General features: G+C 43.6%; 1 protein-coding gene across 8 annotated transcripts in view; it reads left to right on the top strand.

The window, feature by feature from the left end:
* Positions 1-21,851, top strand: part of LOC135263433 (rap1 GTPase-activating protein 2-like) — an 84,163-nt gene that overhangs the window by 17,271 nt on the left and 45,041 nt on the right. For 7 of the 8 annotated variants that reach the window (XM_064351434.1, XM_064351433.1, XM_064351435.1 and 4 more), the window contains one exon: positions 4,354-4,389. In XM_064351434.1, coding sequence (XP_064207504.1) covers positions 4,354-4,389 — 36 coding nt within the window. Of the gene's footprint in view, positions 1-4,353; positions 4,390-11,447; positions 11,602-21,851 lie in introns of those variants that run through there. The other variant, XM_064351442.1, reaches the window with a different exon arrangement.

Raw genomic sequence — 21,851 nt, 5'->3', positions numbered from 1 at the left:
TGTGCCTATTTCCACTGTGTCATTTCCACAGCTACAGTTTCACTCAGGCTCACTGAAACAGCTCTCTCGCTGAAGACGTCTCACTATGCATACATGTGTGTGTTTGCATGCGTGTGTGTAGTGCGTGAATGTTTGTGTGTACACCTGTGTGTGCGTGCTTGTGTGTGTGTGCGTGTGAACTACATTGTGTCTCTAAGCCCGTACTCTATGAAAGATGAAATATGAATTGCTGCCTTTTTCTGCTTGCCTTGTTTTGCAGGCTGTGAACAGGGAGTTTAAAGCACTGCTTGGAATGCATTGCGTTTTCCTCCGCGCAGTTCGGAGGCACTCATGGCTTTTACCATTGATTTCTGGCCTCCAGCTTTTCTGTGGAGTCTGGCTTCAGTGTGGGTGGTGGGGGTTGGGGTGGTCTGGCAGGCAGGAATGAGTTACCAGAGACAAAACCTGCAGGGAACCCTGCCTACCTGCCAGGGCTGGAGTCAGCCTGCTGTTGGTGCAGTCCTTTAATGAAAAAGAAACAGATATCATAAGAGCTACTGTCAACAAAATATAATCGCATTCACAAATACAAATACGTGCGCGCACACACGCTTGCACTTGCGCGTGCACAAACACACACACACAAAGAAATTACCCTTGTAATCTTTAGAATATATTTGTAATTTTGCAGTCAATACAGAGATACTGTATTCCTGTTCGGGGTGAGTGTACTGGGACAGGGGGTACGTCCTTATGTAATTTTACAACTTGGAAATCATTATAACAGAGGAAATAGCCTCCAACACTTTCCACTTGAGTCTTTGTAACTTTGATTGATCTGATTTATTTAATGGAAATCTGTTCCACTTTTATGATATTCATCCTGGAGCAATCATAGAGAGAGAGAGTGAGAGCAAGAGAGAGACAGAGACAGAGAGAGAGGGGACTTTACTTACAAAAGAGTGCATTTCCCAATCACTTCCTTGGGTGGCACTGACAAAAGACTACATGCACAGCACCCTGTCCCCAATTTACTGGAACATCAGTCACAGTTAATGGTTAAAAGATGCTTGTGCGTTGCCAGTAACGTAGTTGCACAGTCATCGTCACCTCGGTAGTGGGGGTCACACCTGGTTTGGGTGTTGATTTTCTGATGGGTGGGGCCACTACCTGAGTGGAAAGAGTGTGAGGTTGTGTGGGGTGCGTGTGGAAACAGGATGACCACTGGGGAGTAGGTGAAGGGGCCTGAATGAGTGTTAAAAGAGGGTTGTGTAAGATTTTCCTAGGGTGGAAAATATGCACCAACATGTACACAGTTACTTATTTTGGTAAGTGCCCCATTACCGCTGCCGTAGCCATTACGGGTGTGTGCCGTAGTCACTGTAGGTCGCGCTAGTAGAGTTCAAGGGGCTGGTGTGAAACCCATTTGTTTGAGTGACGGGTCTCTGCTCCGCCCCCTTCCAGAGGACAAAGTAAGCCGTTAAACTGCCCTGCTCCGCTGTACCCTACCTGTGCCGGGTCCTCCCAGGGTGTGTTTTCATTTACGGGATGTTGTGTGAGCTTTTAGGATGAGGATGTGGGCTGCTCTGGGCGGGGTGTTCACACAGGAAGGGCGTATGTGCTGTGTGTCTCCCCCACGGCTGCTGCGGCAGCGTGAGAATACAAACGAGAAAAGAAAGTGTGCCGCTGCTGAAAATGACATGTTATTTTTAGTGTGAATGCGACCTTTTTTTCTGTGTGTGTGTGTGTGTGTGCGTGTGCGCATGCCTGCCTGGGGAATATGGCACTAATGAGCATTTAACCCGATGGAACTGTGCTGGATAATCAATGCTGTGGTGACATATCATTAGGGCTTCACACCTTTGAGGAGACAGCCTGTGCTTTGTGCAGGGAGCAGTGTGTGGACCTGCGGGGGAGCAGTGTGTGGTCCAGTACAGTTTACACTTAAGTCACTTAGAAGCTGCTTTTAGCTGAAGATACTTAGGAAACTATAAAGTGTGCCTGTGAATATAGTTGAGTGCATTATGGGTTTATCTGTGCATAAGTGTCAGCTGTGTAGAGAGTTGTGTAGGGGGCAATGCAGGGATTGCTGTGAGGTCAGTGTAGGGGTCAGATGAGCAACAAGTGTAGTGGACAGTGTCATGGCTCATGGTCAATCTATGGGGAAACATAAGAAGCAGTTCAAAGATTATCGTTTGGATCAGTCTAAAGGTCAGTGCTGTGGTTGGGGTAGGGGGAAGTATATAGGGCTCAGTCACGTGCAATGTAGCGAGGACTATGTAAGGAGCAGCAATGCTCACAACTCAATGAAGGTGGCATTGTAAGGGTCAGATTCAGGGTTAGTGTAGGTGGCAGTGTGGTAGACAGCATGGAGAGCAATGTAGGGAGTAATATCGGGGTAGCGTAGGGAGCAATTTAGGGCCTTCTGCAGCGAACAGTACAGGGGTCTGGGAAGGTAACACCGCACTGGTCACTGTAGGGAGCAGTGTAGGGGTCAGTTTAGCGCTAATGTAAGTGGGCAACATAAGGGAATCGTATGGGTCAGTGTAATAGTCAGTATTGGGAGCAATGTCTGGAGAATATGTGGGCAGGTTAGGGAGCAATTTAGGGGCCATTTTAGAGACAGTTAATGGTCAATGTAGGGGACATTGTAGGGGTCAGCGTAGGGTGTAGTAGAAGATGAAGGAGATATACTTTATTGAACCCAGTGGGGTAATTTGTCCTGTGCATTTGACCCATCCTTAGTTACCTAGGAGCAGTGGGCAGCTGCCTCTCTTGTGCTGCGCCTGGGGGCCAACTCCAGTTCTGAGGCAAGTGCCTTGGTCAAGGGCACCCGCAGGAGTGCACCTAACATGCATGTCTTTGAGGGACAGCATAGAAAGTGTTATTGTGACTAGTATAGGGGTCGCAGAACATGGCTCATTTTAGGGAGCGCTAGCAGAGGGTGAGTTCCGTGAGAACTGTGAGTGTGTCCGGGAACATTCAGACTGCACTTGTAACACAGGATGTAACAATCTCCTTCTTCTCAACAGCAGTGTTGTAAATGACTTTGTTTCCAGCTGTGTCATCACTATACAGTATATGCAGACTCCCCGACCTCTCAACCATAACGGATGTTGGAATTAGAGAGTGATTGCTGTACTTTATGAGCTGCTGCAGTAGAGTTACAATAAAAACAAACATTTAAAGTAGTTTGAGTGTGAACAACTGTTGATTTTATCGTTATACCTTCCTCACCATAGACACTGAGAACACAATATAGACAAAGGGCATTTTCTGTCTCTACATGATGTGTGTGTGAGTGTGTGTGTGTGGGTGCGTGCGTGCGTGCGTGTATGTGTGCTGGTGTTTGTGTATGTGTGTAACTGACTGTATGTGTGGTTGTGTTTGTGTGTTTATGTGTGTGTGTGTGTGTGCTGGTGTTTGTGTGTGTGTAACTGATTGTGTGTTTGTGTGAGAACAAGAGATAGAGAAAGAGGGAGAAAAGATTATAAAGAAAGTTTATCTATACATTACATTACATTACAGGCATTTAGCAGACGCTCTTATCCAGAGCGACGTACAACAAGTGCATTGGTTCACGGTGTAGAGGTGCAAAAGAAACACACTAGAGTGAAGTAAGGATCGTAATGCCAGAAGTGACCACATCGATCAGGACTCCAACCCTGTAGAGTAACCTGTTCAGCAAACAACAATCCTACCAAGTACAAACTAGTATTGGAATTACATTTGCCTAATCAGACAAAAACAACAACAACAACAACAATCCTGCCAAATAAACTAACATAATCGTATTATCCTAACTAGGTACATTGAGCACGAGGTACATATACGAAAAGGGATGTTGAAAATTGCAACACTGTTGTTTCATTATTGTGTGTACATGTACAGATGATTTGATGAAATGCTTTTTTGAATGTTTCTCTTTTGAATGAGGCTGTGGGGAAGTGTTTTTCTTCCCACAGAAACTTTCATTTTGTGTTTTGATTCCTTTGGATCTGTGGGAAAAGGGTAAGAAACAGTGAAACAGCAAGGGTGTTAAGTGCAGCACAGGGTGACAGTATTGCTTAAAGGAGTTTTACAGAAAAAAGGCAAATGGAGTTACCCATTGATAGCATGAACCCACTTAATGGATTTTGTGTCAATATTTATATTTAGTGCAACGTGGATGGGCACACGTATACACACAGGTACAAGCTCATGCACAGACACAGGCATTCACACACAGATGCACATGCACACACAGGCGCTCGCGCACAGGTGTAGGCATACTCAAGCATGCATATAGTACTGCAAGTGAGAACATATTTGTAAATGTATGCCTATTCCCCTGGGCTGACTTAAACATTGAAATTTATTTCTGTTTGTCTGCAGGATTGACAAGTCCACCATCAGTGCCCTGAAAGGCAGGTGAGTTATCTGAGTGTCTGGCTGCCATTTGGGTGTGTGTGTAGCTGCCTCTTTACCAGCTCTGCTGCTGATAGATCACTGAGGCTGGGTGTCCTCCTTTAGCGGCAATGTGGAACAGTTTTCCCTGTGACCTGGGGCCTCGTTTTTTTGGTAGCAAACTTTTATGGGCTGGCTCTATGAACGTACCTGTGCATTTCGTGGGCGTCAGTTCCAAGTATGGCAGACAGAGGGCGCCCTGGTTCACCTAGGATAGGACAACACTGAGCAGGATTAAGAACAGTGTTAAAGCTTTTGTTCTGGCACAATGTATTCCAGCATGCCACCCTTTTTTAACATGAATGAGTTGAAGGTTTTACTCTTTCACATTTTATCCAATTCTGAACTTTTGCCTGTGATCCCAGAAGACAATCAGCTAATAATAATTTCACATCCTGACAGCCTAAATAAACATTTAAATGAATATAGTAATATAAATAGTGTTATTGCCTACTTTACATTGTACATATTGTTCACTCTTTATTACATTAGGACTGCTTCACAATAATCTAATGTCCATGTACGTTTTCACCAACTTGTCAGGCCCTCATAACGTCAGAGCCCCACACCAAATGGACTGTTACAGTATGCCACCAAATACAATTTTTCTTAAAAGACATGTTTTATTATGTATCTTTGACAGGAAAATGTGTCAAAATGATTGGCACCTATTATATATATAATAAAACAATAACTGCAATGAAATTGTTCTCATATAAGCTTATCTCAGACTTACAGAACTGCCTTTCGTCACTTCCTGTTTCACTAGGGTAGAAAAATGAGGAAACGTGCATGTAAAATCCCTTTGTCATCCATTGCCATGGGGAACGCCAAAAAACTGTTGACTCAAAATAGACAAATGGCTGTTGACCTACACGAATCTGGTAATGAGTACAAAATGTACATAAATGGTTAAACATAGCGCTACGCGCTGCCAGGCCAGTCAAAAAGTTTCAAACATTTGGAAAGGTACAAATTTGCCAGGAAGAGGAGGTCCATGTTGTCCCCACACACAGTGAGGAATATGGTGAGTGAAATAAAGATGAACCCAAGGATCACAGTTTGAGAGCTGCAGAGATTAGTACAATCTTGGGTTCATCAAAATTTGACCGTAAAAAACGCCACCCCCATACCTAGAGGATCTCTGGAAGGGTTGCATGAACAAAGCCCTTACTGAGAGCAACCAACAATCAAAGCGTCTGGACTCTTGGTGCTATGACTAGCGCTATGGTCAGATGTGACCAAAATGAAACTTTTTGGCCGCATACACCATTGGCATATTTGGCGTCAAAAGAGGGACAAGAAAAATCGCCTCATACCTGCCGTCAGATATGTCACATTCTGTAATGCTTTGGGGCTGTTTTGCTGCCAGTGATTCAGGGGCTCTTGTTAAGGTCAGTGGCGTAATGAATTCTGCCAGGTACCAGGACATTTTGGCCAAAAACCTGGTCTTCCCAAAAACCCTTGTCCTTCTCAGACTGTGGTCTTATCAACTGTATCAACAGCCTGTAGTTTGAATTAAAGAGGGCGACATAGCTCAGGAGGTAAGAGCGATTGTCTGGCAGTCGGAGGGTTGCCGGTTCAAACCCCACCCTGGGCGTGTCGAAGTGTCCTTGAGCAAGACACCTAACCCCTAACTGCTTTGGCGAATGAGAGGCATCAATTGTAAAGCGCTTTGGATAAAAGCGCTATATAAATGCAGTCAATTTACCATTTACCAAGAGGGCAGTCTATAAGCACAAACCTAATGATGTTAAAGATCTTAAAAGGTTCTGCATGGAGGAATGGTTCAAGATCCAAATGTGTTCTGTAACCATATCAAACATAGGAGAAGGCTCAGTGGAGGCTCAGGCTTTTCAGAGGAGGCTCCACCTAGTCCTTATCACAGGAGTGTTATTTTTGTTGATTCTGTTGAATCATTAATAAAGTAAAATATTTTCCACGTGTAGACAAATTACAATGTATCTTAGTAATAGTGTTATTTGTCTTTTTTGTACATCTTTATCAAGGGTGGAAATTATTCTGAAACTGACTGTATCTCTATCTGTGATTGATCAAAACTCAAAAAATCTGGTAGGCAGGTTGGTTTGTATGCCAAAGACTTTGATAAGTATGCTTACAAGACACTTTGTGGCTCTATAGCAATTGGTTGAAATCCCAGTTTACAAAAACTAGTAAAAGTAAGCAGTTTATCATGGAGGCTTAAAGCTTTGTCCACATTTTCCCCTGGCCGCAACATATAGTTTCATAATATGCAAGATTTGCATTACCTGCATTTGCATTTTTGAATTGAGTACTACTACTGAAAGCATCGTCTCCTCAGAAACTGACGAATGCATGCACATGAAACCTGGCACATACCATCAATAGACTCAGATAGACTATGTGTTCATGGACAATAGATGATAGACTATGTATACACGATAATGCACAGTTATTTGCTTACTGTATGCGATTGATGAAGTCACCGGATTTTGTGTGAAGATGGAGTGGGCCTCACTGTTTGAGTGCCAAATTTGGATGCAGTCTGTTGAAAAATCAGGTGTTCACATGCAATATAATTACAATGTTTGAAAATATACCTAAGTGTAATGTTCTTGGGGTGGTACGTCCAGCTGGGCCACCCAGTGAACATATAGTACCCGCTTTCAGCCCACCGTCAGCGCAACCACCAGTCTTCCAGCACTGTGTAAATTGGCACTGTCGGCTAGCGCTGATCGCTAACACCTGCGGACGGTCCGTCTGTCTGTCTGTGGCAGCTGCGTAAATCCTCCAGTCATCCGTGACCTCGCAGCTTGGCTGCAGGCTTTAAGAAGGGCAGCTCTGCTCTCCCCCAAATTGACGGAGGACCTTCCAGAGATAGGACCAGCCTGGAAACATGACTGGTTGTTTCAAACTGGAACAAATTGAGATAGAAAAGATGTTAAAAAGATGTTCTCTTCAGCCTTTTCTGTGATGTACAGTAAATTAAATGTGGCATATGGAAAATGTAGCTTCTCGGACAGTCCTTTATTTAGTTTGTTTATTTGAAAGTAATGAATTAGGGTAGTTGTTTTCATTTATATTACATTTTTCAGGCTTATATAGGCAATAATAGAAATATGTATCTGCATTGTCTTTATTGGTTGCATGGCACTTATTAAATGTGTGTCTTTCATTCCTCAGTGTTCTTGTTCTAGTCAGGGCAATCTGTTTGGAAATGTATGGGATTCATGAACAGGAGGCCATTACATGTACAGCTTTGACAACCCGTGAATGCATTCTTTAATTTCCCCTTCCATACCAATGATTCATTTTGTGTGTGTGTCAGAGAGACGTGCACACGATGTTCCATCTCACGTTACTGCCGTTGATCTGAGGTACAACTAAATATAGCTCCTGACCATTCCAGCCTCAGGAGATAATTACCTGGCCCAGCGTTCCCCCTCACACAAAAGCAATTCATTTTTTATCAGCACATTTCATTCATGACCAGTTTTTCAGTATTTATTTATATCATATCCCATTTACTGTATATGCTACACCATTTCCTGCCTGGCCAATTGGGTGGAGATATTGGTCTTTGTGTGTGTGTGTGTGTGTTGTGTCAGCTGGTGTTTGTTTGTGTGAAAGTGTTGTGTGTACGCTGAGGTTTGTATTTGTTGTTTGTGTCTGTGTCATGCATCTTCTTGGGTCAGAGGGCTTGTTCCTCTAGTAATGGAGACATTCACACTTTGTCTGCCTGCAGAGCGTAACCCTGGAAACGGAGCGTGTCCACAATAAAACAGTCTGCTAGATTCAGTTTTAACATGATAATTTATTCAGATACACCAGGGTGTCTCTCACAACTTTATTGACACGCTAATATTCACAATGAACTACAAATTCAGGCTAATCATACGCCACTCAAAAGACGACATTATTTAGCGCCTAGACAGCTACTCATATGAATCATGTCAAACTTGATTTAAGTGTGATAACGTGGGCCACCAAATAACTTCTGGGAGCCACTGGTAAAGAGTGTGAGAGAAAACAACAAAGACAACGCATTCAAAAGATCCAGCATATTTACTCTGATTCCTAACAAGTGTTTATTAATTAATTTCACCTTGCTAAAAATGAAAAGATGCCCTTCAAAATGAATGGTATCTTTTATAAAGATGAGTGAAAAAAGGCTTAGAAAATAAATGAACTGGAAATGAACTTGTATATATTTTATGCTCAAAGAATTGTCAAATTATATTGTTTTATATACTGCAGGTATCACAATTATCAAGTGGTCTTCTGTAGTGTTTAATGAGATCGGTGAACATATTGGGTGGTTTTTGGCCATTCCTTCTTACAGAATCTTTCAGTACTCTTCAGATCCTTTGGTTTGTCCTGTGAACCGCCGTCTTCAATTCAAACCGTAAACCATTTTGTGGTTGATTTAAAGGTGTGGTGTCTTGTGGAAATTTGCAGCCAAGAACTTCTTGGGGCGGTTGGTTGGGGGCGTGGGGGGGGGGGGGGGGGGTCTTTCTGTCTGTGGAGTCTAGTGGTACAGGAAGCAAGTTTATTTATTTATTTATTTATTTATTTAAACCCCTCATTAGACTGGATATATCTTCCAAGAACGTGGTTCTCTTTTGTGCTTTAGACCAGGGTGATCATTGTCAGTTGGGAATTCAAGGGATTGTGTTCAGTCAAATATCAAGGGGCTGAATATGTGGCCGACTGTAGACTGCTAGTTTTGGCGGGATTTTAACAAGGACCACGGCATTAACACCCCTATACCTTTGAAAAGCACCACGGCATCTTTAATGACGTAAGGAGCATGGATTAATGACTCATGAGCTCCCCTGGCACAGCACTGAACAGCTTAAAACTTTTTAATAACTTTAAAGCTTTTTGTAAAACACGCAACTCCTACTTTAGCTTTCTCTGAAACATACATAAGTTTACATGCATAGTTTAGCTTTCTGTCATATATATGTACATTGTAGCTTATCTACCTGTAAAGCAGAAGTACCTTGTACTAGTTTAGCTTTCATTGAATCATACGTATCTTGCAGGCTAGCTGTAGCGAGGAGCAAGCAATCACAACATAAACGAGATGTAAAGTGTTTGTGGCTTTTTGTTACATTGACTCACCAAGTGTACGGTTTAACAACCCAGCCGGTATGATGGTCTCTGTTTTTATTCAGAGAACAGAACTGAATAAGGTCTGAATAAACATATTTATAAATCCGTTAACCGGCAACAGTGAGTGGAGCACTCTTTCATAGAGCTCGGGCTGAGTCATGGTGGTGCCGGTCTCTCATTTGGGAGATGGGGTGACACGAATGGGCCCCTCTCAACTCACTTTGAGCTGCTTGGCGCGGAGGGTGGAGATGGAAGGGGTGTAGCGAGATTCTGGTGTTTGCTTTTTTGCTCTGAGGAAGGGCTTTGTGTGTCACCTCTGATCTTGCCGCAGGCAAGGTTATGTCCTTGTCGTGTGTGTTGTCTGTGATGGTTGTATAAGGCTGTTTTGTGTCTGATTGGTATGTATTTGTTATTTGTTTCGCTATGCTACCCTCAGGTTTCAACACATTGTGTGTGAGTAGGGGTAGGATGTGTGTGTGTGTGTTTGTGCGCGCACGCGTGTGTGTACTTGTGTTTGTTTATGCTGCGGTCATATCTGTGTGTGTGTGTGTGTCTGTGTGTGTGTACTTGTGTTTGTTTATGCTGGGGTCATATCTGTGTGTGTGTGTGTGCACGTGTGTGTATACTTGTGTTTGTTTATGCTGGGGTCATATCTGTGTGCGTGTGCGTGTGTGTGTGTACGTGTGTTTGTTTATGGTGCGGTCATATCTATGTGTGCGTGTGTGTGTGTGTGTGTGTGTGTGTGTGTGTGTGCGTGTGTGTGTACTTGTGTTTGTTTATGCTGCGGTCATATCTGTGTGTGTGTGTGTGTGTGTGTGTGTGTGTGTGTGTGTGTGTGTGTGTGTGCATGTGCGTGTGTGTGTACTTGTGTTTGTTTATGCTGCGGTCATATCTGTGTGTGTGTGTGTGTGTGTGTGTGTGTGTGTGTACTTGTGTTTGTTTATGCTGCGGTCATATCTGTGTGTGTGTGTGTGTGTGTGTGTGTGTGTGTGTGGTGTGCGTGTGCGTGTGTGTGTACTTGTGTTTGTTTATGCTGCGGTCATATCTGTGTGCGTGCGTGCATGCGTGCGTGTGCGTGCGTGTGTGTGTGTGTGTGTGTGTGTGCGTGTGCGTGTGCGTGTGTGTGTACTTGTGTTTGTTCATGCTGCGGTCATATCTGTGTGTGTGTGTGTGCGTGCGTGTGTGTGTGCGTGTGTGTTCCCTGTGGGGAACAGAGGGCAGCTAAAACAGCGGAACTCTTTTGAAAGCCAGCAGGTGCAGAGGGGCACAGGTATGATTTCCATTTCTTTTGTGTCATTCTGTCTCCATGCGCTGCTGTGTGTGTGTGCGCGTGTGTGTGTGTATGTTTAATATTCAGGTGTTCAAAGGCTCAGAAGAGCTCCCTCCTTCCATGTTTTGCCCTAGATACCCCTCACACAGGCAGTTTATGCAGTGTATGAGGAAGAACAGCCTGAGAGGGTACTCTGAGATGTGTATCTTCCGGTGTGTGTTACTGTTAATTCACTGAATTAAAAATTTTGTTCACATTAAGCCCCAGTTCAATGTCTTATATTGTCAACATCCAATCAATTCACTGTATTTTAATTATCAATGTTTGTGACATATTGCCTACCTTTTCTCAGTTTGTGCCAAGGGAATTACACCTGCCTCTGAGGTACCCTTTATGTTGGGTAAAAACGTTTAAAGATGTCAAAGGTGTGTGTATGTGCATGTGAGTATGTGTACCGTTTTTGTGGTTTCCTGATAGAATAGGTCAGTGAGACAGCAGGGAGTGACCCGGTAGGTAAGGCTGGCAGGGATTTGTAAGGTTGTCAACACCTCCCCCGATTCCACCCCCTCTTTATCCAACAACAAAGTGAGTAGCTCTGCATTCACTTTGCACCCAGAGCAGGGGATAATAACTGCATAATTTGAGGCCTGTGTGTGTGTGTGTGTGTGTGTGGCTGTTTGCGTGTGATTGTGGCTACGTGGATCTGTAAAAAGGCTGTGTGTTGAGAATCCTTTTAGTCTTAATGAGAGAGAGATAACAAGCAGACAGGTGCCGTTTTCGCTGGGAAAGATGCCACGTAAATTATGGTGAGTCCAGTGTGTTTCTGAGCCATGAATGTTTGCATGTATGGGACAGTGCAGCGTGTGTGTGTGCATGCTTTAATCTGTATGTGTCCATCTGTATTAATCGTGTGTTGTTGTATGTGTCCTGTTCACAGTTTGTGTGTCTGTCCGTATTAATGGCAGTGTAAAAGCGTGTTTGTGTGTGTGTGTGCACGCACGTGTGTATGTGTGTGTATGTGCGTGAGTGCATGTGCACGTGTGTTTGTGTGTTAGTGTGTGTGTGAATGTCCATGGCAGGTCTGTGGGTGTACGGGTGTACTTACATATCATATATGTTGTTATATGGATTGGCTCAGCCTGTCTGTGTTTGAGATGCTGCTTGCCTACTGGGCAGTGTGGTGAGTGTGCGCTTTGTCTGATGAATGCCAATGAGCACAGTGCAGTCCCTGCCGGTCTCTACCACTTAGGGGCCTCCATTTTGGGTCTAGCAGTGTGAGTTGGGAAAGAGAGAGCTCACACTGTAGCTACTGTTGAGGCTGGAGGTTGGAGACCACTGCTGAGTCTTCTTCATTGCCTCTTCTTGCTCTGTCTCAAACTGCCAGATCTGTGTGCAGGCATGATGGCCACAATGACCAATAAGCTCAGTGTATTGATATTGGCGCTCACTGGCACTAATATATTGACATTCAGTTGAATGCTAATACGTTTGCTCTCATCAGTGACTGTTAAACCAGTGACCACACCCATGGGTACTGAGGAAAATCAACATCCCTTCAAAATGAGAGACTGTGGGGCCAGATAGCAGTGCAATAGTACAGTGCTCCATTTTGTGTAAACGGGCATCGGTATTTTTAAATATGAATTACAAATTAAGCAGTTTTGGACCAGAAACCAAATGAGAGATATTTTTAATGTACCATTCTCTATATTTTCAGTTAATTCATTTTTCTTGAAATAAGCTAGAAGTTCCATTTAAGACTGTGCGATCATGGTTTATAAATTGAATAAAATAAATATATTTTCTCAATAAGATGCGCAATTGTGTGTTTGGCATACAATTGGACATATTTCAAATGATACTTTATTACCCTTTTATAATATAATAATACTAATAATATTATTATTAATAATAATAATAATAATAATAATAATAACAACAACAACAATAAATATTGCTGTTGTTATCGTTATTATTATTATTGTTATTATTATTATTAATAATAATAATAATAATAATAATAATAACAATAATTTCCTCATTATTACTGCACTGTGGAGAACCCGCTAGGTCCTTAGGAAAGTCTGCCTCAAAACAGAGTCTCAGGTAAACATGGACAGGACTGAGTGTACCGGGATGAGATTGGGCAGCGGGGCTCTCCGCTGTCACTGAATGGCCCATGCCTGACCACTGAACCGGATTTGCTGAAAAGTGCTCTGACACTGTCTCTGTGCAGATTTACAGTCACCTCTGCTGCCCCCTGTCTGTCTCCCGCCTGCACTACTACGCAGGATCGCCGCCACTGTTGCTATAGAGAAGAGGCTACGTTATGTCTGCCGCGGCGTTTACGAAGCTCTGCAGGAAGCAATTAGCCGCTCCTGGGCGTATTCATCCATTAGCCCCTGAGGCTGCGGCTGCAGCTGCAAAAGGGGGAGGGGAGGGTGCTTTCAGGCTTTACCAAGTCTCCCTTTACGGGAACAATGCAGAGCATCATCTGGATGAATGTGTAACCTTCGTAATGTGTAATGGTTAGAAGCAGCGTGCAATCTGGCAGGCATTGGTCATGTCTCGTCTTTTACTTTCATCAAACTATGTCAAAGGTCTCCGTAGAACAGTTACCTTCCCACCATCCACCGGGGCATAATAGCCACTTTTGGAATGTTAAGAGCTTATTTTATAAATGGCCATTCTGTTCAAACAGCCTTTAACCTGCTCAAACAGCATGTTAAAAAAATTACAGGTCCCTTTGTAAGGAATGTTAAAATGTGTGCGCTTCAGAAAGCAAGGTCTTTTTTTTCTTTATCCTTGTTAGTTTTAAATAGTGTGATTGTATTTTGATTTAGACAGACCTTTTGCAAGAGTGCGGTAGTTATTAAAATGTTGGAACAGCTCGTGCAGCCATTCCAAGTCATTTTGTTTCCACTTCCTTTTAAAAAAATATTAGAGTGGCTTAACTTTTCAGAAAAGCGTGTGTAATATTGAATTCTTGACAGAAGTATCTCATGAAACATTGACAGCTTGTTAATGGATAATACACCTGTTTAGCATTTTTGTGGGTGTCTGTGTGATCAACGGTTGTTATTTCAATTGCTTACAATAAAACACAGACACGATAAAAGAAAGAAAACCACTTGAAACTAATGGAATATATAACTGCCTGTCAAAGTAAGCAAAAAATAAAAACCAGATAAAGAATACATAAATATGTAAAAGCAATGAAGTGTTTTTGCTTTTCCGTGTTACATCGGTCAAAACACTGATAAAAGACTCTTGCATCACAAGTTATTTAGCATGATTGTTTGTGTGCATATATAATTATGCTGAAGTAGCTGAACAAGTCTTAATGTGACTTATCCCCAATATATGTACATATATGTATGAGCTAACAACAAGCATACTGCCTGTGTTCGATCACCTCTGTCACTGTCAGTGTTATTCCACACGAGGGCGCTAGAGATTAGCATACCATATTTGAGAACATTCACTTCGGCGCGTACCTTTGCTGTTTTAGACTATTGTGGTGTCAAAGTAAGTGTATTTGTGGTCAGGGTGAGAGTTATACTCTCAGTTTAATGTGAGTAATCAGTAATTTGTGTATTTCCATTAAATTGGGTTGTACTTACATTAGCCTCAAGCTCAGTGGTTTTCAGCCCTGGTCCCGGAGAGCTACAGGGTCTGCTGGTTTTCATAGTGACTCTGCACTTCATGAATCAATTAGAGCAGTTGATTACACAGTTAACTCAACTCACCTGGTGCCTTGGGTCTCAATTGGGTGCTGATTTTAAGGTGAAAACAAAAACCAGCAGACCCTGTAGCTCTCTCTCCAGGACCAGGGTTGGAGACCACTGCTCTAGCTGGAGGGGTTGCTCTAACCATTGGCTTCAGCTTCAGAATGAACCTTTTTTAAAGGCCTCCTGCTTGTGTTTGTGTGTGTGTGTGTGTGTGTGTGTAATATGTATATGTATGTATATATATATGTTTGTATATATATATATATATATATATACGCGCACACACACACACTCACTCACCGGCCACTTTATTAGGTACATGTGTTCAACTGCACGTTAACGCAAATATCTAATCAGCCAATCACGTGGCAGCAACTCAGTGCATTTAGACATGGTCAAGACAATCTGCTGATGTTCAAGCCAAGCATCAGAATGGGGAAGAAAGGTGATTTAAGTGACTTTTAACGTGGCATGGTTGTTGGTGCCAGACTGTGCCGGGCTGGTTTGGGATTTTCACACACAACTATCTCTAGGGTATACAGAGAATGGTCCGAAAAAGAGAAATTATGCAGTGAGCGGCAGTTCTCTGGGTGAAAATGCCTTGTTGATGGCAGAGGTCAGATGAGAATGTCCAGACTGGTTCGAGCTGATAGAAAGGCAACAGTAACTCAAATAACCACTTGTTACAACCGAGGTATGCATAAGAGCATCTCTGAACGCACACCACGTCAAACCTTGAAGCAGATGGGCTACAGCAGCAGAAGGCAACCCGGTACTAGCAAGATATACCTAATAAAGTGGCCGGTGAGTGTATATACATGTATATGTGCGTATGTGTGTGTGTGTGCTTGGAAATGCAACCTGTTGCAAGTAATAATAAACTCAGGTATTAATTGACAGGAAAAGGATATTGCATGAGGAATTGCATGAAATCGTTCAAAAGAGAACTAATCGTTCAGAGAGAAGAAAGCTGTGGAAAAAATGCTTGGTTTGTCTTAATGAGAGACAATTTGAGTCGTATAGGGAGAAGGCCAAAATGACTAGCTCTAATTGCGAGTCTCTGTAATTGCACATTTAGTGAAAGAAATGTTGCAGTATTACTGTAATTCCACAAATGAGTGTAGCACATAAAACATTCACATTTTTAAACCTTTTGTTTCTTTAATTTTAGTGTCAAAGTCTCATTCATTGCTGGAAAAAAATTCATCTGTAATTTTGAATGTCAGAATCTAAGACATCTGTGAGTGTGTCAATACAATGTATATTGCTTAGGAATAAAGAAGTACACATTTTTAAAAAATGTCCAGAAAAGCACTTACCTATTTCTGCAAAATACCATTTAATAAGAGATGTGCTGAAATTGCTCAAACTACTATGTGTTATAGCATACTGTGGTCATTGTCATCACGTGTTGTTAAAACGAGGTCGTCTCCAATGGCCCACAACCATGGTGACAGCATCCAGACGGAACCTCGAGGCCATGGCAACTGTGGACTGTACACTCCTCCGGAGGGATTAGTTGCCATGGGGAAACGATGTCGCTGTGATTGATAAAAGCGATGTGTGAGGGCGAGAGCGATTATGGGAAGATCGCTTTGATACCACAGAAGGCTGGTCACGCCCTCCGCATCGGTTGGTTACAACTAAACCACCACCTGGCTTTTGTTTGCTTGTTGGACTGGTATTCCGTTCTGGCACAAAGTCTTGTGTTGGCAATATATCAGACAGAACAGAAACTACTGCAGTGGAAGCGTATCTCATAATTGTTCCTTATGGTCTAATGTCCCACAAAAGGTCATCGTCCCTTATTTAATAGTTGTAGCAGTGATATTGAAGAGAAAGGTCTCTCTCTTGTTATTACAGTGAAACGGAGCTGTCAGAATAACTGAAAAGTGGAGTGAAAGAGAACAGGGAATATGAAATGGCGCAGTAGAGAATTTGCGTGTATGTCGTGTGTGTGGGTGTCTGTGTGTTTTTGTGTGTGTGTGTACACGTGTGTGCATGCATGCGTGTTTGTGTGTGCGTGCACAAGTGTGCACGTGTGTGTGTGCGTGTTTGTGTTTTTGTGTGTGTGCGTGAGCGTGTGTGTGTTTGTGTGCGTGTACACGTGTGTGTGTGGCAGAAGTGTGATGGCCTTTGTTAGCCATGTGCTCCCATGTCTATAATGCAGTGCTTTCCTTTCCAAGGTTGGCGCCATTTCTTGCAAGTGTTGTTTGGATAGCTGTGGAGCAAATAAACTTGAGCAGGAAAGAAAGGGACAAAAAAGATTGTGCTGAAACACAGAAGCCAGCTCCCTTTTTTCATTATTTCAGAAGCACATACACATACAGCCAAGACACAACCTCTTTTGGTGTTAGTCTCTCTCTCTCTTGGTCTCTTTCTTTCACTTCATCTCTCTCTCTCTCATGCACGCTCAGGCGCTGGTTCACAGCAAGAGTCACTGCAGTTCTTATCTACTTCATTACCGACTTCTGAAAAATCTATTAAAACTGCAGTATGCGTCTGTTCCACTGCCTGCGTCAGAGATGAGTGAGGGGGAACAGAATGTGCCAGGCCTTAATCTCAAAGCCAATGGCTTTCAAGAGCTAAATGATCTTTATTCACGCTCATAATCACACCTGCATTTTCCCGCCATCGCCTTCCTGTGTTGTTGATGGAAATTGTGGTGGTTGTGAAAATGATGACTTTTAAGTCACAGTTTGGCTGGTACCGAGGGAGAGGTCCATTGGTGGAAAACAGTTCAGTGGCAATATTTTTTTGTGGAGTGGAGTAGATGTGAGTAAGCAGATAAACAGGTATCGGCCACCGGCTCTGTCTTCCCCCCCCGCAAAGAGAGAGAAGGGGAAATTGATTTGCGGAACCAATTGTAAGGATGACATTTTCAACAGAGGGAAAAGTGAGCTTTGAGGGGAGTCGGAACGACAGAACGAAACAGGGTTTGCGCTGCTGAATTGTGACATTTCAGTTTTGAGAGAAATAGAAACAGGGGAAGGAGGTCGTTTATCTCCATGAATACATTAGAACTGACCTCTGTTGATACAAAGAGGGAGAGACAATCAAAAGCGAAAAGGTGAGGGGGGTGGAAATCAAATTAGTCCCTGATGATATTTCAGCAGGCCTCTGACGGGTAGCAGAACACGCCCCCCCCCGCGCCCCCTCCCCCTCGATGTGAGGGATCAACGGCTGTTTCAATCTTCTCCCCCTCCCCACATCTTTTAGCCTTCTGCTTAATCTTCCTCTTCTTCAGATGAATTTGACATAATGTTTACTACTCTACCCTAATGGAAATGGAATTTACAGTCAACATTGGAATATACTGTAATCCAGCCCTGTTCCTGGAGACCTACCATCCTGTAGGTTTTCATTTCAACACTAATTTGGCACACCTGATTCTGCTAATTAGCAGCTCAACAAGCTCTCTTCTAGCTGTTGAATGAGGTGTGCTTTGTTAGGGCTGGAGTGAAAATGTGATGGTAGCAGTCCAGGAACAGGGCTGGGCAGCCCTGCTGTAATATATTGACATAAATGTCAATATCAAGATCATAAAATTTATTTCAAAATCTTGATGTATATGGACTAATATAGAAATGATTGGCACTTTCAGATACTGTATTATTGTATGTATGTATATGTACATAAATATATATTTATAAATTCACACTCTTGCAAAATGTATTTATCATACATTCCACATAAGTGGAGAAGGTCAGAATAAATTGATGTGGGAATGGGCATCAAAACTGCAGTATGGCCTGATACTGTACAGCTTCACATGACAGAGTAGAAGGGCTTTTCATACATAAAGAAGATCCCTGTATGCCTGAAAGGGGTTTGTCACACAGCCCGTCCGCAGCCTATTTCTGGAAATGACGGACTGCCTGTCAGGCAGTTTCTCAGACAGCCCCCGGCGTCGAGGAGCGGGTCTTAATAGTTGCCTAAGTGCCTTTCCGGCCCGGGCTGTCGCGGGGCGCCGTGCGCGGGTGATGGAGCGGCCCGGCGTGACCGGGTCCCGGGGCGGCGGGGGGGACAGAGACGGGTCAGAGCGCACAGGCTACCGGGGGCCTCCGCGAGGACGCGGGGCCGCAGCGTAGCGAGGGGCCCAGAGGGGGGCGCTGCGCCGGCCGGACACCGGCTTCGCACGCTTCAGCATGCCGCGGCCGTCTGCTCTCCGAGTGCCTCCGGGGCTGAACCAGCTACCTGTCTCCGGCGCTGCCGCATTGCTCAGTTGTCCTTCACGGCAGAGAAAATGGCATCGCTGTTCGCTGGTTTAAAAAATAATAAATCACCAGCACACAGCCTTGGGACAGAAGGGTTATTAAATGACATTGCTCAGTATGTGGTCAGTGAATGGTGTTTGGGCAGTTGGGTCAGTGTCTGATGCCGGTAGGGAGGGTCAGTAAATGCTGTGTGACGGTGAATGTTATTGGATAGTGGAACCTACAGCTCAGGTCAGTTATCAGTTCTGTCTCAGTTCAGATTTGTAAGCCATCAGTGAGTCACAGCCTCTTAATATGCTTATAAAAATATATAAAAATGATGTTTTTGTTAAACTATAAACTGATGAGTGTTCTGATTCTGAATTTATTTTGACTGTTCACTGTGATAAACAAGCTTGTCAATGAAGATAATGATCATCTTCCAGCAGCAGATTAACATTTTATTCATGTTTGCTATTCCCCGAAAGTACCTTTGCGCACTTCACATTAAGTGATTATAACAGCAACAAAGAGATTGGGTAATAGGAATAATTCTGATTAGGACAGAGATTTGGGGCCAGTTTCTAACCTGAACATGAGTAGTTTTTTTTACATTATGATTAAAATGATTGAATGCTAAGTGCAGGTAAATAATGTGATTAGATGCAGGTAAAAGAGGTTCAGCTGCAAATTGGTGCCCCCCCCCCCACCTCCCTTGTGTGTGTGCGTGTGCTTGTCTGTGTGAGTGTATGCGTATCAGTCTGTGAATGTATGTGTGTGTGACCATGCTAGTTCATATGAGTGTGTGCATGTGCGTGTGTGCGTGTGTGTGTGCATGCATGCACGCGTTTGTGTGTGAGTGTATGCTTATCAGTCCGTGTATGTGTAAGTGTGTGTGACCATGCTGGTTCATATGAGTGTGTGCATGTGCATGTGTTTGAATGTCACTGTGTGTGAGCGTGTGTGTGTGTGTGAGCATTAGTTTGCAATAGTGTGTGAATACGCTTGAGTATGTGAGTGAGTGAGCTTGTATTTCTTTTTGTGCATATGAATGTGTGAAATAGTGTATGAGTGTATGTGTGAGCATTCTTGTGAGTGTGTTAGTGTGTGTGAGTTTATGAGCCTGAGAGTGTGTTAGAGTGTGTGAGTTTATGAGCCTTAGAGTGTGTTAGTGTGTGTGAGCCTGAGAATGTGTTAGTGTGTGTGAGTTTATGAGCCTGAGAGTGTGTTAGTGTGTGTGAGTTTATGAGCCTGAGAGTGTGTTAGTGTGTGTGAGTTTATGAGCCTGAGAGTGCGTTAGTGTGTGTGAGCTTGAGAGTGCGTTAGTGTGTGAGAGTGTGTGAGCCTGAGAATGTGTTAGTGTGTGTGAGTTTATGAGCCTGAGAGTGTGTTAGTGTGTGTGAGTTTATGAGCCTGAGAGTGTGTTAGTGTGTGTGAGTTTATGAGCCTGAGAGTGTGTTAGAGTGTGTGAGTTTATGAGCCTGAGAGTGTGTTAGAGTGTGTGAGTTTATGAGCCTGAGAGTGTGTTAGTGTGTGTGAGTTTATGAGCCTTAGAGTGTGTTAGTGTGTGTGAGCCTGAGAGTATGTTAGTGTGTGTGAGTTTATGAGCCTGAGAGTGTGTTAGTGTGTGTGAGTTTATGAGCCTTAGAGTGTGTTAGTGTGTGTGAGCCTGAGAGTGTGTGTGAGTGTGTGTGAGCCTGAGAGTGTGTTAGTGTGTGTGAGTTTATGAGCCTGAGAGTGTGTTAGTGTGTGTGAGTGTGTGAGCCTGAGAGTGTGTTAGTGTGTGTGAGAGTGTGAACTTGAGAGTGCGTTAGTGTGTGTGAGAGTGTGAGCCTGAGAGTGTGTTAGTGTGTGTGAGTTTATGAGCCTTAGAGTGTGTTAGTGTGTGTGAGCCTGAGAATGTGTTAGTGTGTGTGAGTTTATGAGCCTGAGAGTGTTAGTGTGTGAGTTTGTGAGCCTGAGAGTGTGTTAGTGTGTGTGAGTGTGAGCCTGAGAGTGTGTTAGTGTGTGTGAGTGTGTGAGCCTGAGAGTGTGTTAGTGTGTGTGAGTGTGAGTTTATGAGCCTGAGAGTGTGTTAGTGTGTGTGAGAGTGTGAGCTTGAGAGTGTGTTAGTGTGTGAGAGTGTGTGAGCCTGAGAGTGTGTTAGTGTGTGTGAGAGTGTGAGCCTGAGAGTGCGTTAGTGTGTGAGAGTGTGTGAGCCTGAGAGTGCGTTAGTGTGTGAGAGTGTGTGAGCCTGAGAGTGTGTTAGTGTGTGAGAGTGTGTGAGCCTGAGAGTGTGTTAGTGTGTGAGAGTGTGTGAGCCTGAGAGTGTGTTAGTGTGTGTGAGAGTGTGAGCCTGAGAGTGTGTTAGTGTGTGTGAGAGTGTGAGCTTGAGAGTGTGTTATTGTGTGTGAGTTTATGAGCCTGAGATTGCGTTGGTGTGTGAGAGTGTGTGAGCCTGAGAGTGTGTTAGTGTGTGTGAGTTTATGAGCCTGAGAGTGTGTTAGTGTGTGTGAGAGTGTGAGCTTGAGAGTGCGTTAGTGTGTGAGAGTGTGTGAGCCTGAGAGTGTGTTAGTGTGTGAGAGTGTGTGAGCCTGAGAGTGTGTTAGTGTGTGTGAGAGTGTGAGCTTGAGAGTGCGTTAGTGTGTGAGAGTGTGAGAGCCTGTGATTGTGTGAGTGAGCTGCTGGAGGTGTTTGATGGCAGCAGTCACTGAGCTAGTGCCCTGGGCTCTGATCCAGGTCCACATTCTTGACCTGTGTGCGTTCCGGTTATTTTTGTCAGGCAAGATCTGCTTGGCTGTACTTTGATCACTCACACCATTCAGACCTGTGGCTGCAGACACCTTCACGGAGTGTGAGTGTATGTGTGTGTATTTGAGCAAGTGGGGTGGGTGGTGGTGGGTGGGGAGGGGTATAGAGAGAAGTGGGAAGTTCATCTCTATTCATATTTGAGCTGAACTGTGCATGAATTTCATGAAAATTCATGTGCATGAAAATTCATTGCTTTCTGCATACTCTCTCGTCTGTGGGTAAACGATGAGAATTTTCATTTTGATGAGAAAGTCCTGTCATGTCACGCTGTCCCTGTCCGTGCTATCCAAAACAGCGTTAGCGTATGTCATGAACATCTTTGGTTGTGCAGCGTGACGT

The sequence above is a fragment of the Anguilla rostrata genome, chromosome 9 (genome assembly GCF_018555375.3).
Source record: "Anguilla rostrata isolate EN2019 chromosome 9, ASM1855537v3, whole genome shotgun sequence".
NCBI lineage: Eukaryota > Metazoa > Chordata > Actinopteri > Anguilliformes > Anguillidae > Anguilla > Anguilla rostrata.
This window is presented reverse-complemented; position numbering and strand designations above follow the sequence as displayed.